At 36.4% G+C, this 22785-nt stretch overlaps 1 protein-coding gene across 4 annotated transcripts in view; it reads right to left on the bottom strand.

Annotated features, from left to right (window-relative positions):
- Nucleotides 1-109: 109 nt before the first annotated feature.
- Nucleotides 110-22785, bottom strand: part of PALS1 (protein associated with LIN7 1, MAGUK p55 family member) — a 58697-nt gene continuing 36021 nt past the window's right edge. For all 4 annotated transcript variants that reach the window (XM_065064349.1, XM_065064350.1, XM_065064351.1 and 1 more), the window contains 12 exons: nucleotides 21845-22053; nucleotides 15782-15859; nucleotides 14889-15035; nucleotides 14073-14234; nucleotides 10878-10955; nucleotides 9829-10012; nucleotides 8688-8759; nucleotides 8142-8213; nucleotides 7237-7404; nucleotides 6283-6485; nucleotides 4887-4997; nucleotides 110-3192 (listed from right to left, as the gene is read on the bottom strand). In XM_065064349.1, coding sequence (XP_064920421.1) covers nucleotides 3016-3192; nucleotides 4887-4997; nucleotides 6283-6485; nucleotides 7237-7404; nucleotides 8142-8213; nucleotides 8688-8759; nucleotides 9829-10012; nucleotides 10878-10955; nucleotides 14073-14234; nucleotides 14889-15035; nucleotides 15782-15859; nucleotides 21845-22053 — 1661 coding nt within the window. In that variant the 3' untranslated portion in view covers nucleotides 110-3015. The remainder of the gene's footprint in view (nucleotides 3193-4886; nucleotides 4998-6282; nucleotides 6486-7236; nucleotides 7405-8141; nucleotides 8214-8687; nucleotides 8760-9828; nucleotides 10013-10877; nucleotides 10956-14072; nucleotides 14235-14888; nucleotides 15036-15781; nucleotides 15860-21844; nucleotides 22054-22785) is intronic.

The following is a 22785-nucleotide window of genomic DNA, read 5'->3' as shown; positions in this document are numbered from 1 at the left end:
GGTGCATGGAGTTGGAACACAGAACGTCCTCCAGGGCACTAATGGGTCACAGCACCTCTCACACATTCTGCAAAACGGCAGAAAGAAGACTCCCAAAATCTACTACAAGGAAAATTGTACAGTGATTTATTTTAAATCTAGAAATATTTTACATTTTTACATTAGTGTGCAGTTCATGGTGTCTCAAAATACAGAGTGCAGATACATGTATAAAAGTACAATGTGGGGCTAACCACAGGTCTCAGTAAAGATACCTTAATCATTTAAGGCATTAAACCCCCCATCTTATATTTTAAAAAGTCACATATAATTACATTCAAAAATTCTTTTATGCAATTCAGCTAAAATTTATTTTTAAATCTGGACTGGTAAAAATGCAGATACCCTCATTTCAGTCTGATACAGCTCACTACAAAGCCTGTTGTAAGGTTGACAAGTATCACCAGTGAAGTTTGCATAGCCTCTTACTCTCAAGGGAATTAACACACATTCTTCATTAAAGAAGGCAGAATAGTTTCTTAAATAAGGTAGTTCCAGGTCCGAACTGGCAGCAGATGGACAGCCAGGCACGTTTCTCAGTGCTGTTCAAGCCTTTCCTTTCAGCAGGAGACAAAGCTAACACTGGTTATCAACGTCGTAGCACCTCTCTGCGTGGATGTGAGCAAGTACCGTGTGCCTCGGGAATTAAGAGAGTAGAGCTGAACTTCAAGCAACATTCTTTAAGTCTACATTCAAAAGCTGATTTGGATAAAACCAGCTTCTGTACACCATTTCAGAAAAAACTGGGGAGACAAACATTATTCAAATACATTAATGGCATGACTTACTGTGACTGCCACTGCTTATGAATACAATACCTAAGGGGGTCCAGCAACCATCTTGAGCTGATTGTGACTGCAAGAATTTGGACACTACTTTCTACCTTCTTGTCCAACTATGAAACAGTCAATACTAAAAACCCTAACACATCTACAGTCATCTTAAAGTCTGGTAAAATCCATACAATATTTTGTCCTCTATGAAACACTGACCATCCAATATACCTGAAAATTGTAGTTGTCAAACTATGAATTAAATTGAGAACACGCCTGCAATGTGAGGCAAAAAGCCATTATTTTGAATATCCAGCCCTCAGGCCAACAGCTAGTACATTATTTCTAACACTGAAATGAACTACAAATATTAAAGTTTCCAACTCATTTTCTTTTTGAAGGGTCATTACTTATCCCCACTAATTGCTTTTCAGCCCTAAATACTAATTAAACCAGCAAATAATTTTGTTTTCTAACAAGACAGGGATGCCCTCTATACTTCCATTTTTCAATACAAAAATGTGCTGAATGTTAGTTCAGTAACTTTGGAAGTTACCTGACAATTTCTTTGTATCTGCTGTATACTTTGAGCTCTCCATTTATCTACGGGTGTGAATTTGTTCCGTTAACATTTGAGGAAAGAATATATGTAAGACAAAATGCAGAAAATGACTATTTTTCTTCCTTCAACATTAGACAGGAGTGAACTACACATTGACATAACTCCAGTGTTTTACCTGTAGGAACAAAGAAACACAATGGCTAAAACTAAGAGAGATTCACAGTCAAGGTTCTTTGCGCTACCCAAAACCAAACCCGTCAAGACACTACTGTTCAGGTACCTTCAGCAACAGAGCAGCCCTACTGCAGGTGTACAGCCTCAGTAGTTAAACCTTCACAGCTCGGAATCATTTGAGGATGCAGGGATGTTCCCATCTGCTTTGCAAAACACGCCAGGATTGACAGACCTTGCCTTTTGTTCACTTGTTTCAAGTTTTTTGTTTAGCAGTTACAAATATTCCCCTTTCTTGTGACTTCTCAGTCAGTTACCAGTGTTTTACAAATATTTTCACTGCAGTACTGAGCAAATGCAGGACAATATGTTGACTAGCGACTTAAAATATTTAGAAAATAGTAGCTATATGCAGCTCTTTTAATTCCAGTTAGTTATCCATTAGACATTATCCATTAGACCAAGAGCCGGAAGATCAACCATTTGCCAAGATAAAAAAACTCCCACTATCTTCCAATGGTCAGCACATCAGTCTATTTTAGTCAGTATTTTGTTATAAAACATGAGAACTTGAGTTGACTTTTAAGCAGCATGTCTTATAACTATATATATTTCACAAAAATATAACCTCGGCCTTTCTAAAGATCTCTACAGATCTGTGGAAAACAGTGGCTCCAATCAGTCAATATGTTTTTTTTTTAAAAAATCCATAAAAATATCACATCTAAAAGATCAATATAATATTCATATTTGATTTGACCTAAAATTAATGTGCAGTCAAATACAATTTTAAAAGTCTGACTAAAAAGACACAAGGATTGAAATATTTACATTATACACATTTTCCAATTACAGTGCTATTAGAAAGTGGAATGTTTGAGAATTAAAGTATTAACTCAAGCCTCACAGGGCAGCTCCAGACCAGAGCGGCATCTTCATTCTGTGTATTTTTTGAACAGTACAGATTTCTCATTAACAGTCAGATTTTTCATGTGTAAATTATTTCTCTGCCCAGTGATCTGTAGAATTATGCTCCTGAACTACCATAATGTCCCACAAAGTCATTAAGTTAAGTGTTAAATAACATTCATATTTATAACTATGTGACAGCATGGACTGTATATACACACACATATACTTAAAAATCTTTGATTTCATAAGGGTGATTCTAGGTAAAAGGTGGATTTATGTATAAAAGTAGTTGCTAGAAAAATCTATCTAAAGCTTTAGAGTTTAGTACTGACAAGGTCTCCACTTCTATACCATAGAGAAAGGAAACGTGGACAATCTTTAGATCAGTTAAACCGGCTCACAAGCTGATTAGCGCCATTTTTAAATAATATGCAGTTTCACTGGCAAAGGATGCAGCCACTGAGGTCTAGAGCTCACACGCATTTCTACTAGACCTACACACCATCTTCTTGGACAGATTACTGGACTGAAGTCGGCTTGTCCCTCGGAATTGCTCTCTCATCGTAGCCAGGTAGAGGGCACCCACTGGGGTTCTGTGTCAAGTTTGTTTATTAACCGAAGTAACTCTTGATACGCTTTATCAAGATCAGAATTCACAATTGCTGTATCAAAGTAGTGGCCATTGTTCTGTTCCATCTCCCTTGTCTTCTCTATGATGTCTCTCAGCTCTTCTGGCTGCAATCAAAAATGGAGAGTTAAGAGTATGTGTGTAAGCCTCTCTCCCACACCACCACAGTAGGGAAAGGTCACAGCTCAGAAAAGTCTTATACATAAATTTTCATGATACTGCTATCAGCAATTGAAAAGCTTACAATGAGACTGAACCACGATACATATTTGAAAGTTAAGGGCACTCAAGACAATCCTTTCTGATCGGCTGTAAGTACCAAACAGTAAATAACTGTGCCAGACTGAAGTAAACAAGGATGATCTATCTCTGCTCATTTTATGACATTCATCTTACTGAGGCTCTTAAATCATGTTGCTGAAAAGTAAGTTCGGTTGCTAAGGCCCTTATCCTTCTGAAAAAGAGCGAAGGTGACAGAGATAGTGTGAAAGTTTGAACGCTGTATAACAAGACCACATTCCTCCGAAGACGTAGCACTACAAACACCAAACAGCCAAAGGCAACAGCTATCAGAGAAATATTGTCATGAATAATAGCAATGAGAACCACAGTGAGAGAGCTATACATGAAAGCTGATTGAATCACCATAGCATCAAGTAAATGACATTGCAAAAATTAGAAACCATGATTTCAGAGCTGGAAGGGGGTATGTCAAAAGAAAGAATATTGCAGATGTAGATAATGAGACAAAGGGAGAGGTAGAAATGGTCTGTTTTACTTCCGATTTTTTGTAATGCTTGGATTCTAAAAGCATGTTTGATTTTGTCTTCTGCAGCATATTTTTGTATTACATAAAGGAATATTCAGGTATAATTTTTGAGATAATTTTCTAAAGAAGATATTTTCAAAAGGGACTTCAGGCCTTCAAGATTTGTTTTTTTTATAGGCATTACATACACTTAAGAAAAATCAAAGCCACATACATGCATACATGCAAGAAATAGCCTTTTCTTTATCAGGGAAGGGGTTTAAACACAGTAGCCTTTACCCAGCTGCCGTAACTACAACTCCAATTTCTGAGCTTTCTGACATCCTAGTTTAATCTACAGGTTTCAGTTTCACTCTGCAGAACTAGCTTCTCGTTTATAACTGAATGATCTGAACTTGCCAAGAACTTGACATAACTCTGGTTGAAACATGAAAAGTGATTCTACAGGATCAAGCATGAAAGTAAATTTAACTGAAGAGTTTTGGAATATGTTTTCAAGTAAATGCTTTTCCAAGGTCAGATAAGTTCTCAAAAGAAAAACAGTAACAATTTGCTCCCTAGAATTGCCCTCAAGTTCACTTCAAGACAAAGTTGAGTTTTCTACAGTTTTGAAATAAAGAGTCATATTTTAGTACCCAAACACGAGGACCCCAACTAGAGACATGGTGTCCCAGGATTAATGAATTAGCAATGGTTCCCTCCCCTCGTACCTCTCCCCTTCAGTTGAGTGAAAGCATCCCAAGCCCTTCTCTTAGCGCGGTCTGTCTACGGACCCGGGGCACACACATCTCAACTACATTGCTTCTCATAGATCAGGGGTGTCAAATCAGTCCTACATGTATACAGTCCTAAAATTACACTCAGCCCTTTGAAGGCAATCGCAAGGCTGATGTGCCCCCCCCGCCATAGATTAATAACACCGTTACCACCTCCCACTTCCAAAGAAAGAGTATACATTTTTGTTTACCAAAAGCATTCCAGATCTGTAAATAAAAAGCAACATGGTTTCAGAAGTAGTATTAGACACATTACCTTTGGGTTTTTCCCTTCTTTGGCCAATAAAGCACGTAATCTCTCTTGTGAAGGTGGTGCAACAAATATAATATATGGCTTCAAGTCAGAATTACGTAGTGTCTTGAGTGACTGCGGAAAAAAGGTGTATTAAATATTGAACAGTTCCACCCACGGAAAGGGCATTTTATAATGCATTACTCACATGCTATAATTGTTAATATACTCTTCAAACACAACTACAATTGTACAATATATTAACAGCAGTATAATTAACCATAACAATATTAACCTCAGCACTTAAGAGTTCAGTCACTATTTCCTACAAAATGGATATTCCAACACTTATCAGCTTCATGGAACACAAACATTTACTTTTGTTCAAGAATATTTTTCATAACTGAACTGAAGGAATCTATCTTTTGGGATCCAAAAGCATAAAAAAAAGTCACTTACGCTGAAGTAAGTTTCCTTACAATGCTAAGGAACGGTATCAGTTTTTAACATACAGAAGAGTCTTTAAATACTACAGTTTACTTTAAATACTACAATTTAACCTTTTCTGTTTTGAAGATTAAAATGCAAGGTATCACTTGCACTACTACTGCATGATTAGCTTTTTTTTTGGCAGGTTACATTAAGAGACAGGAAATAAAAAGAACCAAACTATAGTTTAATTTTCCCAAAAGGTTCCTTCTATGTGTCTCGGGACAAACAACTTGTCTTTAAGACAGATTTTTATAAACACAGAATTAGATAAATTTTCAAAGTGTTATGAATTTTCAATTTATTACATGTTTTGCGATACCCATGAGCTATCCTAGTAAAGTATCCCATGGTCTCAACTGGTGATGGATAATTATAGCTGCAGTACTACCAGACTTCACTGATGTGTCTGAGTTTCAGGGCTTCTTTTCCAGCATCTGCAACAGCAGTAGACGTCATCCATGTCGTACGCATTAGAAAATGAGCTGTGCTCCAGGATTCTGCCTCCTCCCACATTTGACTAAATTTCCCAGGTGAGGTCTGTATGCATAATTTGTCTCTTCTTCCTCCATAATCAAAAGGTTAGAGCTAAAGAGTGTTTCAATATTGTTGATGTGCTGTACTTTCATCCTGTCTGTTATGGAACTGCATAAACATTCCCAAAACACACTTTCCAAGCACAACCACAAATAACTTCCTCTCCATCTTCAAAAACTTCAGTGCCCACAGAGTAATTGGACGACTGAAAGATACAAATCTTATTTTAATTAATTTTTCAATTCTGATAGCTCTCAGGAGCTTAAATATCTGGGAACTAAGGCCCCTTTAGCACAGATAAAGAAGATGGGTATATTTTCAAACCAATACAGCTCCTTAGATCTTCACAGTAGCTTCTACAATTCAAACACAACAGGCAACAGCTTTGCCATACCTGGGTATGAAGATTTAGGAGGCATATCTTGCCAGAGTTGATCACTTGCCGCACAGAGTCTATGCTAGTACCATAGAGGTTCTTTTCAAACTCTCCATATTCAATGAACTTCCCTGCAGCTATGTCACTCTCAAATGCCTGTCGGGAAATGAAATGGTAATCCCTGCCAGCTACTTCAGTCTCTCGCCTGCTCCGAGTAGTGTCTACAAACAAGAGCGACAAAACAAGAAACTGAGACAGTGATACACCTGTAAAATTGAAGAGGAGAAGTAATTATCTCCCTTAGGAGAGGTACTGCTAATGAAGCAAAAAAAACCAAAAGCATATGAAATACCCAAGAAGCGTAAGTATTTTCTATAATAAATATTCCTGGACAGATTAAGTTGCCAAAGGCTGAAGCTACATTTAGAAGTCCTGTTCACATTCAATAGAGGAAAAAAAAAAAATAGTCGACCAGGAGAGGAATAGTTTTACTTGAGCAGCTGCATTCTGGATGCAAAACCACCTATTAGTTGTTTATAAACAAGTTATATTGCTAAGCTGTTTGTAAACCTACTTTAGGGTACACTAGCCATTAAAAATATAAAGTTAACTGAAATGTAAGTGGTTTGGGAAGGCACTAAAGCCACCTAAGTTTAAATTTATGCAGGATATGTAGGCTAAAAATTCTTTGACAAATATAGCAGTTTATTTTTTCAGCTTCTGTAACTCACTCAAATTTTATTCAAACTGAAATGTATGCATGTCTTATGATGCTTCTATAGCTTTGTGTTGGGACACTGGATTTGTACTGACTTACCAATGCTACTTCATGCTACTCAAGATTTAACTTTATTTGTCCTGTATTCAAGAGCTGACTATGACTTGCTCAACACCCACAAGCTCCTAATTATTACTTTCAACACAAGGGGATTTGTCTGAAGACAACGTTTAGAATACGCAGTGGTATCTTACGGGGAACCGCAGAGGCAAAACGATCCGCTTCGTTATTCATAAGTCTCTGACGCAATTCATTTTGGCCGCAGTTCTGTGGGCCAATCAGAACAATAGGTCGTTTCCTATTTGCTGGTTGATGATACAGTGACATTTCCTCGTACGTCAAAATTTCCTCATTGTCATAATCTTGAGACAGAAACAATAAAAATAGTCATAATTTACTGCTAGTTGCATGTATTGCCTGCCATGCAGTATCAAGTTTCAGGCAGTTCCTGACTGCCCAGCATCTAATTGTGAGTCACCAAAGCAATCCAACCCCAAAGATCATCACTTGCCCAGTAAGAAGAGGCTTTTTTTTTCTCCCCTTTCTGCAGAAATAAATGCATTTCCACTTACTACTGATATAAGTAGTAGCATAAACTCAGGAAATAACTTTCTTGCCAAGGAACAAGTTTCTAGTACTAGGCTAACGTTATGCCCAACAAGAACAACAAAAAATTGTCATCCCAGTCCTAAAGTACTTTCATAAGAATATCATATAGATGGCCTACAAACTCTGTGGAGAAAGTTTCCATTTACTGAACTTAACTATGCAAAAAGAGATTATATTACAAAACCATAATAAACTGGTTCATCATTGTAAGATTACGAGTGCTTCCATGCCTAAAAAGCCATCTGTTTTTTCACCCCATTGTCTTGTCTTTACTAAAGACACTAAACGACCCTACAAATCCTGCCACCTTTTTTACACCTTTCACTAATGCTACCAAAAACCATACTACTGCTCTACTGCTCTCACACAGAACATCATCACACAGTATTTCTAACATCAAATCCTGAATTTCGGCATTATTTTCACAAGGCTCTTGTAGGATCTTTCATAGTTGCTTGTAAGTGCACACACTACAAAAGACATTGCTTACCATCATTTTTATTTGCATTGTATAAAACCTTTTTCCGTTTCTTTTTGTTTTTCTTCGCGCACCACAGTTTTCCTAACCAAAATAAAAATAATCACAATCAAATATCCACACAATAAAAACCTTCCTATCCCACCTACTACCTGGATCTTTAAGTGGTGAATTTATTCTGCAGTTTTGAAAAGGCATAATATTCTTTGTTTCATTACAACCATTTGGTGTATTAAGCAAATGTTGCAGGCCAAGGACTTCAACTGAGTCATGGCAGATAAAATTCTTGAAGAAAAAAAGGGGCTTTCCAAATTCCCCTCTCTCATCCTAGTTACATTACATAAAAGTTATGAAAAAAACAGTGATTTATATAATGAAGTTCTAAATTCACACCTGTACTTACATCAAGAATTTAGAAGAATCATCCCACTTGTATTACAAAAAATACAAGAATTTTCTTCAACTCTACAATGATATGGTTCCTGATATCACTGATTAGCACCTCTATAAAAGTTTATTGTTGTTTTTTTCCCCCCCCTTGGAAAGCATATGTCCAACCTGATTTTTCTGGCTCCTTGTCTTCCTCTATGGTTTGCTTCATTGCTTCTCTTTGTTGCTGGAAACTTTTCCCTTAATGCATTTAAAAAGTACAAAAGCAGTTAACATTTAGAAACCATTTCCATACTTATTTTGTAATGACTTACTCATTTTACTTCTTCCTAAGGTTTTAAATCTCTGAAGGTTCTAGTAGAATATGACAAGCAAGAGAGATTTAAAAGGAGAAATTAAAATTGCCAAGAAGCTTGTTTATTGCTTCAAAGATATATTTATCAAGAAATACTTGCAGAGCATTTGTACTATTCTAGACAGCTTTGCCTGGAAAATTGAAACTACTGGAAAGACTACATTTTCCCACTATGATGATATGGTTTTCTAATTAGTTCATGTTAAATGCGTTCTATTTATACTAAATCTTCTGAACTTCAGCTTGAAAAAGATTAGCCTATATTTAGATCAGCATTCCTCTCAACTTACTCAAATGTCATAAAATAACAGTGTGATATTCTATGAAATTTGAAGTGTCTTTTTTCACTGTGTTTAACAGATCAGCAGATCTTTAATGGACAAGAGTGCAGTACATATTTCAATGCAAAAATTATATACTGACTTCGATGTCTGAAAACCCTACTATTCAAAGGCCCCCAACAGTTAGAAAAGCAGCATGACTGTTACAACTGAAGCTCTTTGCTAAGTGAAAACAGGCAGAAGAGTTACCATGGAAAAGATAAATTTTTCAAATATACTAAATATAGTAATAAACGTAACAGCTGCTCTCGATTCCAGAGAAGCAGGAGGCTGATGCTCCACATATCTGCTGTAGCCAGCAGAGGGAACTCTGAATCCACAAAATCCCCAAGGTGGAGGAATGAAGGAAGAGGAGCAGCTCTCCAATGCTGAACTCCAGTGGATGTGGTGGCCTTACTCCACACCTAACATGGAGATGCCTCTAAATACCTTTTAAATAAATACATTTTAAATAAATGAAATACACAACTAACAGTGGGTTCTGTTGCAAAAGGTTCAAAGTCACAGACATTCAAGGCAATGGATATTTAAGGGTGAGTATTTGAAAACCAGAATATTGCTCCTGTGGCTCTGGAACAACTGGCTATCAAGCTTTTTCTAGAGCTTTATTTACCAGGGATAAGGCCTGCCAACGGCTGATTATCTTCATCTCCATCTCTGTAAGCCTGCCACCAGTTTGGATCTTCTTGGCTGATCACATGGAGTATATCTCCTTTTTGAAAAGACAGGCCTAACTCTCGGCAGGGGACGTAAGGGTCATCAGAGGGGTCATAGTCAAAATGCGCTTTCACATGTATCTGTGGAAGATCAAACATAAAAACAAGAAAAAAACCCCTGTGACTTCCAAAGAATTACACCCCATATTTCTGTGATTGCAGTAGACCTCAGAGATATAAAAACTCCAAGATTCTATAAAATGGAAACTTTTTCTGGGGCATACAGGAGACAATGGAATAGAATCATTACCTAGGTTAGCAACGGAACAGAGTTCTGCTAGGTTGGAGGTGAATGCCTGAATTTAACTCTGAAGTCCATGCTACATCCTCACAATTTCAGGATGCAACAGGACTTGAGCTACTGATATAAATTTTCTGCATTTGAAAAGTATCAGAGACATGCTGATTTTTTTAAGTACATAATAAATACACAGATTGAAACCCATTTGTTGAGCTTTAGGTGAAATTCCACATGTAAAATACTTTACTTTGTCACTAACCACTAACGTTTTTATTTAGCTGTGACATACATTGGTGCATTCTTTCTTCAAACTGTTAAAACTGTCTCAAAAGTATATTAGCTAAACAGATAATTAAAGTTTACAGTTCCATCAATCTAATTCATATATATATATGTAGTTTTTTAAAAAAAAAATAATCCGGAATTTCAAAATAGAATTTCAGAAGCACAGGCAGTTCTACTTTTATAATTTCTTACTATTTTAGAAACTAAGTTAAAATCATACTAAGAGTTTCAGCTTAACACCATCAATCATTTTCAACAGTTAACTCAGGTGTTAGTCTGGTAACAATTAAACCAATTTAAATGATTAAGCTTAACATTTAAGTTCCACAATGTAAATGACCTACAGAAGAACTTTCTATGCATTACTGGAAAAATAAGTTACATATCACCAAGCTCAAAAACTTATGGAGAGTTACTTACAACTGTCTCCTTCGCAGGAGGTGGCTTGCTCTGTTGACTGGGAATCAATACGAAGGTCAGTGTACCGTGCATGTCAGCCTGAGACGAAAAACAGACTCTTCATATACTGTATCAAAATATGGCTTAAGGTTAAAGATTTTCATAAATAACATGTTTTAGAAATTGCTTTAAAAATTCCTGGAAAAGACATTTCCAACAGCACAAAATCTACTCTTTCCCTAGTTTAAAATATACAGTACAGATACAGATGCAGTAATTCAGTGACAGGCTAGAAACCCAAATGTTGATATTCAGATTTGAAAAGCCTAGCATTCTTGACAAAACTATTCTATTTGAAATGAAGCAGATGCAATTCTGTCAAGCAGAGATTTAGGAAAAAAGGAGAATAATATTCCCTTGATCTGCTCAAAAATACCAACAAGTGGGTCTATGCTGAGAAGAAAATATATAAATATATATTTATTATTTTTCTAAAAGTGCTTAAGTGAAACATTTCTACTATGATTTTATACTGTTAAAGTATACAAAACACTGTTTCAAAATCTAGCTAACACACTCAAATCCTGCATCTGTGAAGTACTTAATACCAATATTGCAATCACCTCTACTAAGTAAAACTTATAAATATCCTAGCTTTAACGAGTCCTTATCTGTTTGCACACTCTTGTATGCAGCGTGTCTGCACACACAATGAATATCTAGAAAAAAATACAAGTGCCAACCCATGACAAGGTCTACATGTCTCACTTCCTACATACGTCATTCCATGAACCGTAACACAATGCTTTATGCTGTACCAAACCAAGTGTACCCAAGCACCTAAAAAAGTTCAGTCCTAAGGCTTAAATAAAGTAAATATAACTAAGCATAACATGATTAGGCTGCAAGAAAGGAAAATCCATGATTTTCAGTCAGCATGCATAGTTCCATGAGGAATGCATAGAATGTCACAGTGATTGTGTGAATAGTCTTGCCTGAGGTCATGTGCAGTTTATTATCATTTGAGTAGCAAGTGAAGAGGCAAAATTAAGAAGGAATTTCCTTCTCCTATGCTGAATAATTTTAAAACTTCACTTCCACATTACAAAATACAAAAGACAATATATAAAGAATTGAAAATATTATTTTAAATTAATGATTTAAAAATATATTTAAAAATACACTTTTTTTTTTTCGGCAAGTAAGTTGCCCTTATATTAATGTATTGTGGTTTTATTTATTTTGTAACTCTAGGTTGCAGGAGCTGGTCAAGAGCAGAACTAGCTCTCTGCAGAGAACTAAACTGCCAGAGCTGAATTATCTGTCAAGCATCTACAAAGGACTCTTCTCAGAAGCACAGGACTTAGGTAAATGTTACTTAAAAAAACTTTATATGTATATATATATGTATCTCTATATATACACACATGGCAGTGGAGACAATTACAGAACATAGAGAATCCCATATCTGTGATCCAAAAAAGCACACAGAGTGAAGGCTTTTCCAATAACTGTAAGAAACTTTTAAAATGGATTTAAAACAAACCAAACCAAACCCCAAAGACTAAACATTTTTGCCTCTACTTCCCTTCACCTGACCTCATTCCATCCATTAGCTCAAAATTGTTAATGGCAAATTTGAGAAAAAATCCAACTAAAGCTGGAAATTGCCCATTAAAAACTACCGTCTTACTGTAGAATGAGAACTTCATATATGGATATTGCTGCCTTTTCTTCCTACAATAATATAACATACAGCAGAGCCCAGATCTTTGTCCTGATTTTAATTCATCTGTACAGCATAGATCTACTAATTCAAAGATTTACTAAATACATTTCTCATTTTTTTTTTCCAAATGCTCTATTAAATAAGTGGTAGTGGACATTTCCAATGTTTTGTAATAAAGCTATAAATTAACTTCTTTAAAAATAAAAAAGTCATTTTTGTCTGTTCTCGCTTTGACAGAATGATCTTCCCTGCTGCAATCATACCAAAGATTCATAGTCAGGTTCCAGGTGCCCCATCTTGAACACTGATCAACAGCAGGTACCAGGGAAAAGCCCAAGAAATAAGCAATATTGTGCAATGGAAAATAGTGGTAATTTCCAGCTTTTGACATTCTGTTTCACAGGGCTGTTGACAGAGGGTACCTCTGCATTTACTAGTTCACGCTGGATTTCTTACCTGTTTTTTTGACTAGCTGTTTTTTTGAACTGACGTATAATTTTGTCATGAATCATTAAAGTGTAATAAGCAGAAAAAGGTCTATGCTGGTAAACTGACAGTTTTTATCCGGAGGGAAAGAGCAGGAAGTCCTCAGACACATGGCATGAACTGTGGGGCTGTCATATGCAGGGACAGGAGTTGGACTTGGTGATCCTTGTGGGTCCCTTCCAACTCAGGACATTCTATGACTGTGTAAGTCTAGGCATGTAAAGGTCTCATGGGATACAATTTGTGGTGGGTTAAGCCTGGCCAGCTCCTGATTCACTCCCCTTCCCCAGCAGGATGGGAAAGAGACTCAGAAGACCAAAAACAAGAAACACTGATTAGTCAAGGAAAAGGCAGCTTTGTAAGCTAAGGGGTAAAACCCAACCCAACAAGTGATTCAAAGGCAATCATTCACTACCCAGTTTTTATTGCTCAGCATGACATTATGATGTATAATGATTATATATCACTGGGGTCAGTCCAGGTGAGCTGTCCCAGCTGTGTCAACTCCCAACCTCTTGTTCACCCCCAGCCCACTTGCAGCTGGGGAACAGAATGAGAAACACTGTTCAGCAACAGCTAAAACACTGGTGCCTTATCAACACTGTTTCAGGCTAAAGCCAGCCTGAAACACAGCATCCTGTGAGCTGCTATGAAGAAAACCACCTCCATCCCTGGCAGACGCTATCACAATCACACAGCCACATATTTACTGATTGCGGACAAAGATGAAAAATCATGGCTTTTCAGAGCTAAACAAAGTTTTTCTTAAAAATCATTTAAAAGCAAGTCTCAAGATGATAGCTTCTCTCTTCCACATCACCTTTGCAGATAACTGTAATTATATTTACTAATACCATACTATGCATCAGAAAGAAAACTGGAAATGACCCCTACAGAGAAACACTAGCTATCAGAACAAAAACACTTCTAAACATGAGAAACAGAACAAACAGTCTTATGAAATGAGTATTTTTTGCAGAGAAAAAAAGTGTCCAACTCACCAGCAAGTCAAAAACTTCATTAACATCTTTTCCACGAATCTCAATGCCATTAATCTCCAGAACTTCATCCCCTTCATGTAACAGCCCACTCTTCTCTGCAGCACCTCCTTTCACTATTCGACTAATGATAACAGAATCCATTTCATTGCGAACAGTAGCGCCCTGTGTAGTAGCAACACATTCTCAATTTATTACACGTATGAAACTCAATGCCATCTATTGTATAGCTTCCAAGCCAGTGGAGAAACTATGTTGAAAGAGAATGCAAGTAATAGCTCAGATGCATACAGCCGATGCTCCACTTTAAAGAAAAAAAAAAGCAAAACACCACCACATTGCCCAACTTCTTCGAGCTGACTAAAGGACTGAAGAATTTAATTGTTCCACACTGTAAGATTCATGGTTGTTTTTTAAAAAGGAAATGCTTACTTGAAAGATGCAAAACAGAAGATGAGAGTTGCTAAAAAAATAAACAAAAAAACCCCAAACAACAACAACAAAAAAACACAACAAACATAGTTGACACCAGGCTCTAAGCTCCCCTGCAGCAAAGCCTGGGATAGTAACTTTTGTCAAGAAGTCCTGTCCAAATCCAAGTTGACAGAAGTTGTACAGATTTTAAATGCTAGTACAGCTATTGCTATATGGAATACACACCAATTTACCATCTATGACTACTTCTCATTTTGGAGGGAGGGAGAGTGTTTACAAGTTAAGCATCACCTTTATATTTAAATGCCAAAACTTTCATAGCAATCCGCAAAAGACAAAAAGTTTATGTCCTTCACTTATAACTGACTGAGTACCAGTACTTACCAATGGAATATCCCGAGCTTTCTCAATACGGACTATTTTAACCGTCTCCCCTCCATACACACCAACATTTTCATAAATTTTTTCATCTGTCACAGGCTCTGGTTGCATTTCTTGTTCTGCAACCTTATCATGAGCCAGTAAAAGTGCCTAAAACAAAAACAAACAAACAAACAAAAAAATCTTGGTTACAGAAAATTTCACATTTTGCATGTATATAACATAGTAGCAGTCAATGAAATTCTGCAATTTGAACAGCCTTTGCAGGTTACAGAAGACTGTAAACTGACTCAAGCATTGAAAAAATCATTTATGACAGTTCTGTAGCACCTACTGCTTTCCAAAACTTTCCTTTCAGATCAGAAAAGAATACAAAAGCAATTTTGAACACACAACTGTGAGTGTCCTTACAGCTTCTCCTTCCTAAAAAAACCAGACATTGGTTTATTATGTATTTGACTGAAGATACAGACATAAAAAGTTACTGCAGTGAAAACTACTCATGGATTTAAAAAAACCACCACTGGACAAAATTCCTCCTATGCACCCTATGGTGAGCACAAAACAGCTGTCAAAAAAATTACAAAATAATAAAAAAAAAAAAAATCAAAGCAGCTCATGTTTCCCTGATCTATTGCTACACTGTTCGTGTGCAAATTACCCTGTAATACATGTAGAATGTAGCAAGGGCTGAATACAATAATGCACTACACTTGATCAGACATTTCCATTAGTTGCTCAAAATTGGAAACTCCTCATCCTAGAAGAATATTAATTGATCTGCACAGGGTTGAAGAATAAAAATCCATCCTCACCCAGTCAGACCAAAACATTTGCAAAACATAATTTATACTGAAACCAGCATCAAGGAATACATCCATTTTGTTTTGCTTTACCTGCATGTGAGGGGCATTCAGCAAAGCATTCAGCTCCTGCCCATCCTTATGGTGGCTGGGTTTCAAAACACTCTGTACCTAAAAGCAAAAAATCAAGTAGTAAAACTCTTAATCTACCCAGTGATTTATCAATCATCCCTCCCCTACTCAAACCCCTAGTTGCATTTACTCATTCTACTGAAAGTATATCCATGCAGTCGTTACACTGACTGACTGAACTTAATCCGGGACACACCAGGAAAACATGAAGTGAGACCACAGGACTACTTCAGCATACCTTGCCTCAGTAATTATCTACCACATCTAAACCAGTATCCAGTGCATCACACAGGTTTGTCAATACTAGAGACTGGCAATGAGGTCAGCTACCACAAAGATGCACACAAAAAATTAAACTCTAGAAAGTAACATGATAGTATAATTAGTCTCAATGAAGTCTATTATGTGAACATGCTGAGTCTTTTAAAATGGACTAATTTCTCATTAACATGACTAGCCTCCTCTTTCCTTAAAAGTAGATGGTTTATTTTTGCCCAAACTATTTCCACCAACAGCATGACCAAAGATTCAAGGACAGGTTTTGCAATGTATCCTGGAGCCCCTGTCTCCGAAAGCGAGTCAAAACTTCAGAAGGTCCTGGAAAACCAGGTTATTTGGCTGGTTCCAAAATAATCCACAATGATAAAGCACAATGATAGTTTTTGCTCAAGCAGCTTCAGTTGCCAAAAAGAAGTTTCGCCTTCTCATACAGTTACCAAACATGCCTGGCCATCATCTCGGGCAAACACTGGTAAGCTTACAGAGAAAGCCAGGAACAGGGAAGTCCCTCTTACCTAAAGATGATGCTGAAGAAGATACTTCCCATAGCCATTATCCCCTGGCCTAATCTGACCAAAGACATGCAAATCCAAAAGTACAAATGAATCCAGGGATATCAAGAGTAGATTATACCTAGACCAGCAGCTTTCAGTGAGACAGAAAACAGTTTTTTCAAGAGCTTTTTACTCTTAAGGGTGAGGTAATGTTCCAAAGCGAAAATAATTAAGCTTTTTTGTGTGATCTAACAATATCTAAAGGTCTGAAGAACCTCTATCCTAGGAGAAATTAACTACAGAAATACTAACAACTCTCTTGGACACTACCAGATGAAAACATTGAAAATAGTAAAGATGATTTTAAATTCTAGCAGAAGCCACTAAATGAACTGTTCCCATGGAGCAAGATCCTTACATTGCCAATCGAACACTGTCACATGGAACAAGTTTCTGTGCTTAGCAATAAACTCAGCACAACCTCCAAAAGCCTTCCTGCTGACACTCCTATAAAATTCTTCTCGGTGAACAAACCTAGTACAGCTTAGAACAGCCAAAAAAGAAACCAGGTTTAAGTAATCATTTTTAGTGATTCCTTTAAAACTGTAGAGAACAGAAAGAAGTCAGCTTCATAGAGGCCTGACTGCAGTCACACCTCTGAATTGGCCAGGACACCATCATTCCTGGGCTCAGCCTGAATTTTAGGATGCTACAGAGTAGACAGAGCACTGTAAAGGATATATATCACTAACAAATTTTCCTCTGTGTTGAGAGATTCTTCTATACAAAACACTTTCTCATAGAGGTTTATTTAAGGTCTCCTAACTTCCAAGGGACTTTCAACTCCTTTATTGAAGAAGCTACAACAAGCTTTAAAGCCTTATTTATCCAATCTTTATGATCCTTTTACAGGAAATTCTACTTAGAAAGCAACTTAGAAGTCCTGCAAGCAAGACTGTCTTTTGAATGCAAGGTCAGAGGTTGGAGATTTGTCAGGAGAAATCAATGAGGCCCAGCCAGTCATTCCGTGTACAGTGAATATCCTTTTCTCAATTTGAATTTGTTTTGAATAATTTCATTATTCACAACTTTAATAGCTCCTCCCCTCTTAAGAGAAAGATACATTTGTTTGTTTATTTAATGAAACACTACGAAGGCTTCAGGCTGCAATATACACCACTTATCACATCAGTACTGCCCCATGTCAGATTCCTTTGTAACTCGTAATGAATCCCAGTTTTATCAGACAAAGAAATTTGAATGTAAGCTGTCAATCCAGAAGCCACACACTACAGATAGCGTGGGCAATCCACTCATGATATGTGGCAATCATAGTATTTTCTTAACTATTCAGACTAGTTTTTATTGTTGATTATGTTAACTTTAGTACAAGCTGCCTCCAATAAGCTATCAGTTTGTTTTAACTACACATCACAATTTTGAGGCACACACTGGAGTGATATTAAACATTCAGAATTTAACCACACCTGCAAAATCCTGTTGCTGTTTGCTCTCAGGTGATTAGGACTGTCCGAGGGAATACATGTACAAATCCTAATACACTAACACCAGAAGTTACAAGTTTCCAGTGCATCCTCTCAAAAGTACAGATCTAATTTAATTGCCTGCACATGCTGCAGTGAACAGTAGCAAGTCCAAAACCTTTAGAAACATAGCCTATATAAATTGAGCCAATTAACTATAACATCTTTAAGGTATTTGATGTCTGCTGTTACAGGCCAAAAATTACAAACTGTCTTGAATGCTGCATCAAATATTCTTAAAAGGTCAAGATTCAGACCATGTTCCCATAATCCTTGCTCTCATCTTCATCAAGTTTAAACGGATTTTAAATCTATTTAATTATACTTGATGTTTACTAGCTATTTTTATACAAGACTTGGAGTACACCACATTACATGAAGATTAGCTTTCTAAAATAGATCACTTAAGCTCAAGTCCGTCATTCCACCTTTTAAGTTCAATTAAATTTTGTTTTAAAAAAGGAAAAATCTTGAGTTGTTGGTGCCTGGTTATCAGAATCGATGGGAAAAGTTAACTGGTACAAGTGTACTGCTAATTTTAAGAATTTACTAAAGAGAACTAGAACATAAAAACGTACCATTTCCACTCATGTATTGTTAATGGTTAAAAAATCCAAAATAAAAAAACTTTTCACAAGATACTGTTAATACACATCATGTTTTATAGAAGCAAATCATCAATTAAAAAGTAAATGAGATTTTTTGAATTCAATATAGCAAATTACAATCCCCCCCAACACATTTCCAAAAGCGTAATTAATTTGATATTAGTTTTTACTATTTTATTAAAAGGGGAGATGTTTCATGTTGCAATATGAAATTTTGTTGCAAAGTGTCTTTTCCTGTTAGAGCTACACAAGCATGAGCTCCAGAAAAGCTTCTCTACCACATCATAAAGCCTCAAAACAAGCCTGTAGTTTTAAATTAGGGTGCACTCCAGAACAGTTTCAGAGTTACACACTGTCACTGATGACCCGTGCACTAAAATATGCACATTAGCATTACATGCCATGTAAAATTAATGTTATGTGTGTATATTACTTTTCTTTCCTGTAATGTCTTGTGGCTTTTATCATCAAGACGTTATCAGTACCTTAAATCCAGGCTTTTGTGAGTACCTTTTCAAATACATCCTAAAGTAAGTAAATTAACTGCTTTCTGGGGGAGCTTCCCATGCCCATGTTTAAGGATGGAAAATGCAAAGAGACAACCAAAACTCACATCACAAGAAAAAATTTGGGCATGCAAGAAAGACACTAGGTCAAGGTAAAAAGAAAAAAAGAGCAAAATCCAAACCAAACCAAAACCAACTTTTCTTAAAGTAGAAATAATTTCCTCCCATACTGCTACCATAACATATACAGGAGCCCTTCCAAAAAGGAATAAAGGATCTGAAAAAGGAGCGTAAGATCTTCTATATATGGCAAGACTAGGAAGTACAGAATGATATGAATGGAGGCCTCAAGGTGTTCCTCTAGAGACACTTCTGTCAGTCACAGAAATATTTGTTCTGAATTTCCAGCTTGATCGTTTCAGGATGCAATTAAACATTGCAAAATACAGGTTGCTTTAATGCACCAGAAACTGAATCACAGAGAAACTAGATTACATCTAAAAATGGGAACAGATATATGTAATATGTTGACTTTTGGGGAACTTCAAGGCTGGACAAGACAGTGATGAGAGATGAAGAATCAAGTGCAGTGACAAGTTTGCCTTTTACATAATAGTCTCCTGTGTAATGACAAAATACCATCGGTTTAATAATTTTCAATTAAGAAATATTTTCTTTATGCTTAACCTTCTTCATAGACTGCTAAGAGACACAAAACTGGCTTTGCACCACCATCTGATTTTAGGATTTACCAAATCACCTGAAAAAAAGAGAGGAATGTGTGGGGAAGGTGAGGCATAGGAAAGATGGGGAGAAATACAAAAGTCTGAAAAAAGACCTAGAGTTTTCCTAGGTGTATTTTCTTCTTGGAAACTTCTACTAAGCAGCAAATAAAAGGACATCATATCCACAAAGGGGAAAAACCAGCTTTCTTAAGAGATAAATCTGTAACATCCTACATTATGAATGAAGATTCAAAATCTCTGGCTTGTATCTTAACGAAATCCCAAACTAGGCCTGTGTATAGCGAGTGTTTAGGAAGTGGTTTACAAACAGAATTGAAAAGGATCCTTCAGGCTCACAGAGATCAAAGAAGTCTAGTGTGGATCCTACAGCAGCCTATGGGCTGATGAATAAGTCAGAAGGAAGCTCACATGTAAAATACTCCTACCTTGTTTTGGCACAGTCTTACAGACAAACCCAAACAGGAAAATCCTGAGCTGCAGTTTAATCATCATGCTGCACCTTTAGATAACATTTAAATTATGTCCCTCAAGAATCAGTAATTTCTTCTGCAAAAGAACATCAAGCTTTCTACAGTGCTGTTTTCTTTGACTTACAAGGTTAAAGTCTAGAAAAATGATGGGGAACGGAAAAAGGCTGTTTAAAAAAAAAAGCTTCAGGCAGAAAGAAAACCAGATCCAATAAAAAACCCAACTTGCTGCTACACTGAAATTGAAGTGATATGCCTTTGAGCAACTGGAGAATGGCTATATACCGGCTGAGGTACTCCAACTGGTGTACCTAAGCCAGTTTTGAACAGGTAAGTTTGGTCTGCTCGGTGCTAAATGCTCAAGCATTTACGCAGACTCCGGATCTGGCTTTGCTGAACACTCTAGTGTTATGTTTGCACTGATACTGGTATTCAAGCTAGCTAGTGCAAAGTTAAAAAACATACATCCGTATAAGGTGCAGCCACACTTCACTGCAGTATATACATGCACCAGGTCATGGAAAATGAAGATGAAGTTATTGAGCAACCCCTCAGAGGGTCTCAGCTGCATCCAGACATATGAAAACTCATTCTGTTCACAGTAACTTTTATCTGATGATTTTTCTGTATATTACTACTAATGCTTATCAAGCTATTATGTACAGGTGTTAACCATCTATATTCAAGTGAATAAGCCTCAAAGAAAGTAGCTAACCTGGCTCAAACTGTAAAGGTATTCCAAACAGTTAAGATCTGATTGAAAAGATGAAAGTAAAATCTTGCTCAAGTAAATGTCTAGAAGTATACTTTCATAATTTCTAAAAACATACCAGATCTTACAGAAAAGCTGTCATCTGTCAGACAAAACTAAGTGTATTCTGACTATCACAGCAGTAATTAAAACATTGAAATTAAGTATTAAGGGATCTATTGTTCACTTTAAAGCAGAATGCATATTTCCACTATGGTTGTATTTTAAGAGATGCCTCCCAATATATGAACCATGTCTCAGCTCAGAAGAAACTCACAATAACAGATGACTGTAATACAATTTTTGAATGCTTGGAAGTAAAGAACACTGAAGGTACAAGAGTTAGATCTTCATAAATGCCCTCTTTTCCTACATTTCAACATAGTATAATACCTTTTCTGTTACATATCTAAGCATGCTAAAAATGGAGCTCTTATCCCCCAAATATTTTCCTGGTTACTGTTTGGAAATCTGGAAAAACCAGATATAGCAATCAGTGGCTATTATAATCCCTTTCTTATTCAACATTCAGTAACTCAGACAAGCTTGACGAGTACATATTTCAAAAGCAGCTATGATTATAGGTTTCATATATATATATATATCACAGAGATGCATACTGTACATACCTCTTGTGCTAGTTCTTGTGCATTGGAGATGAGAGGATATGGAGGGCTGGCTTTGTTCATGTGCACTGTAACAGCATTGTGTATCTTAAATGCATTCTGAAAATCAGTATTTTGAACAAGCTGTAAAATGAGAGAGATATCCTCTTGGCTCTGAGGGTCTACCAAAACGTGCTGGATGTGCTTAAGAGAAGTTAACAGTTCTTCCACTTCTAGGTAGGAAATAACAAAATACAAATAAGGTATGAGTTAAAATTAATAATTAATGTTTATATTAAGCTTTTTACTAAGCATTTTTTTGCTGTTCAGTTTTTAATCAGCAACGATGCATGCAAGTTTAGTAGTTATCCATTATTCACTGTGACTTTTATTTGCAGAACGAAACTGAATAAAAAAAAGGATCCCAAATTGACAAACAAAGAAATAAAAAAGCTAATGCACTATTTAAATTTAACTTCCTATCGCAGGAGCAGTTCTCTGAAAGAAATCACTGATACACAAAAGATCCAGTAATCGCAGCTCATGTATAGCTAAATCTGAAAGAGGGGTTATCTTGCAACATGAAAATAACTCCTTTGCTAAACTAATCCTGATGCACTGAATATTCCCGGTTATTTTGATACATCTGCCCATACATATCTGCCACATACCTCAACTTAATATTGTTTACTTAGAGAATGAGCATTTGATAAGTAAACTACATGCAATTTCCTAACATAAAATTATGCTTAGTCTCAGCACATTAAAATAAAAAGGATGAAAACATATCTATGGTCAGAGTTCCGAAAGCCACCTGCACCCGAACAAAGTCCAGATCTTTTACCTGTGAGATTTTTAGTTTTGCTTGGACCACAAAATATTTTAACATATTGCAATAACCAGTTTCTACACGGTTGCAGAATACTACACACGTACCACATTTTTGAGCTCTAAGACCTAATCTG

Source organism: Columba livia, chromosome 5, assembly GCF_036013475.1.
Source record: "Columba livia isolate bColLiv1 breed racing homer chromosome 5, bColLiv1.pat.W.v2, whole genome shotgun sequence".
Classification (NCBI taxonomy): Eukaryota; Metazoa; Chordata; class Aves; order Columbiformes; family Columbidae; genus Columba; species Columba livia.
The sequence above is the reverse complement of the archived record's forward strand: the minus strand, read 5'-3'. Positions and strand labels throughout refer to the sequence as shown.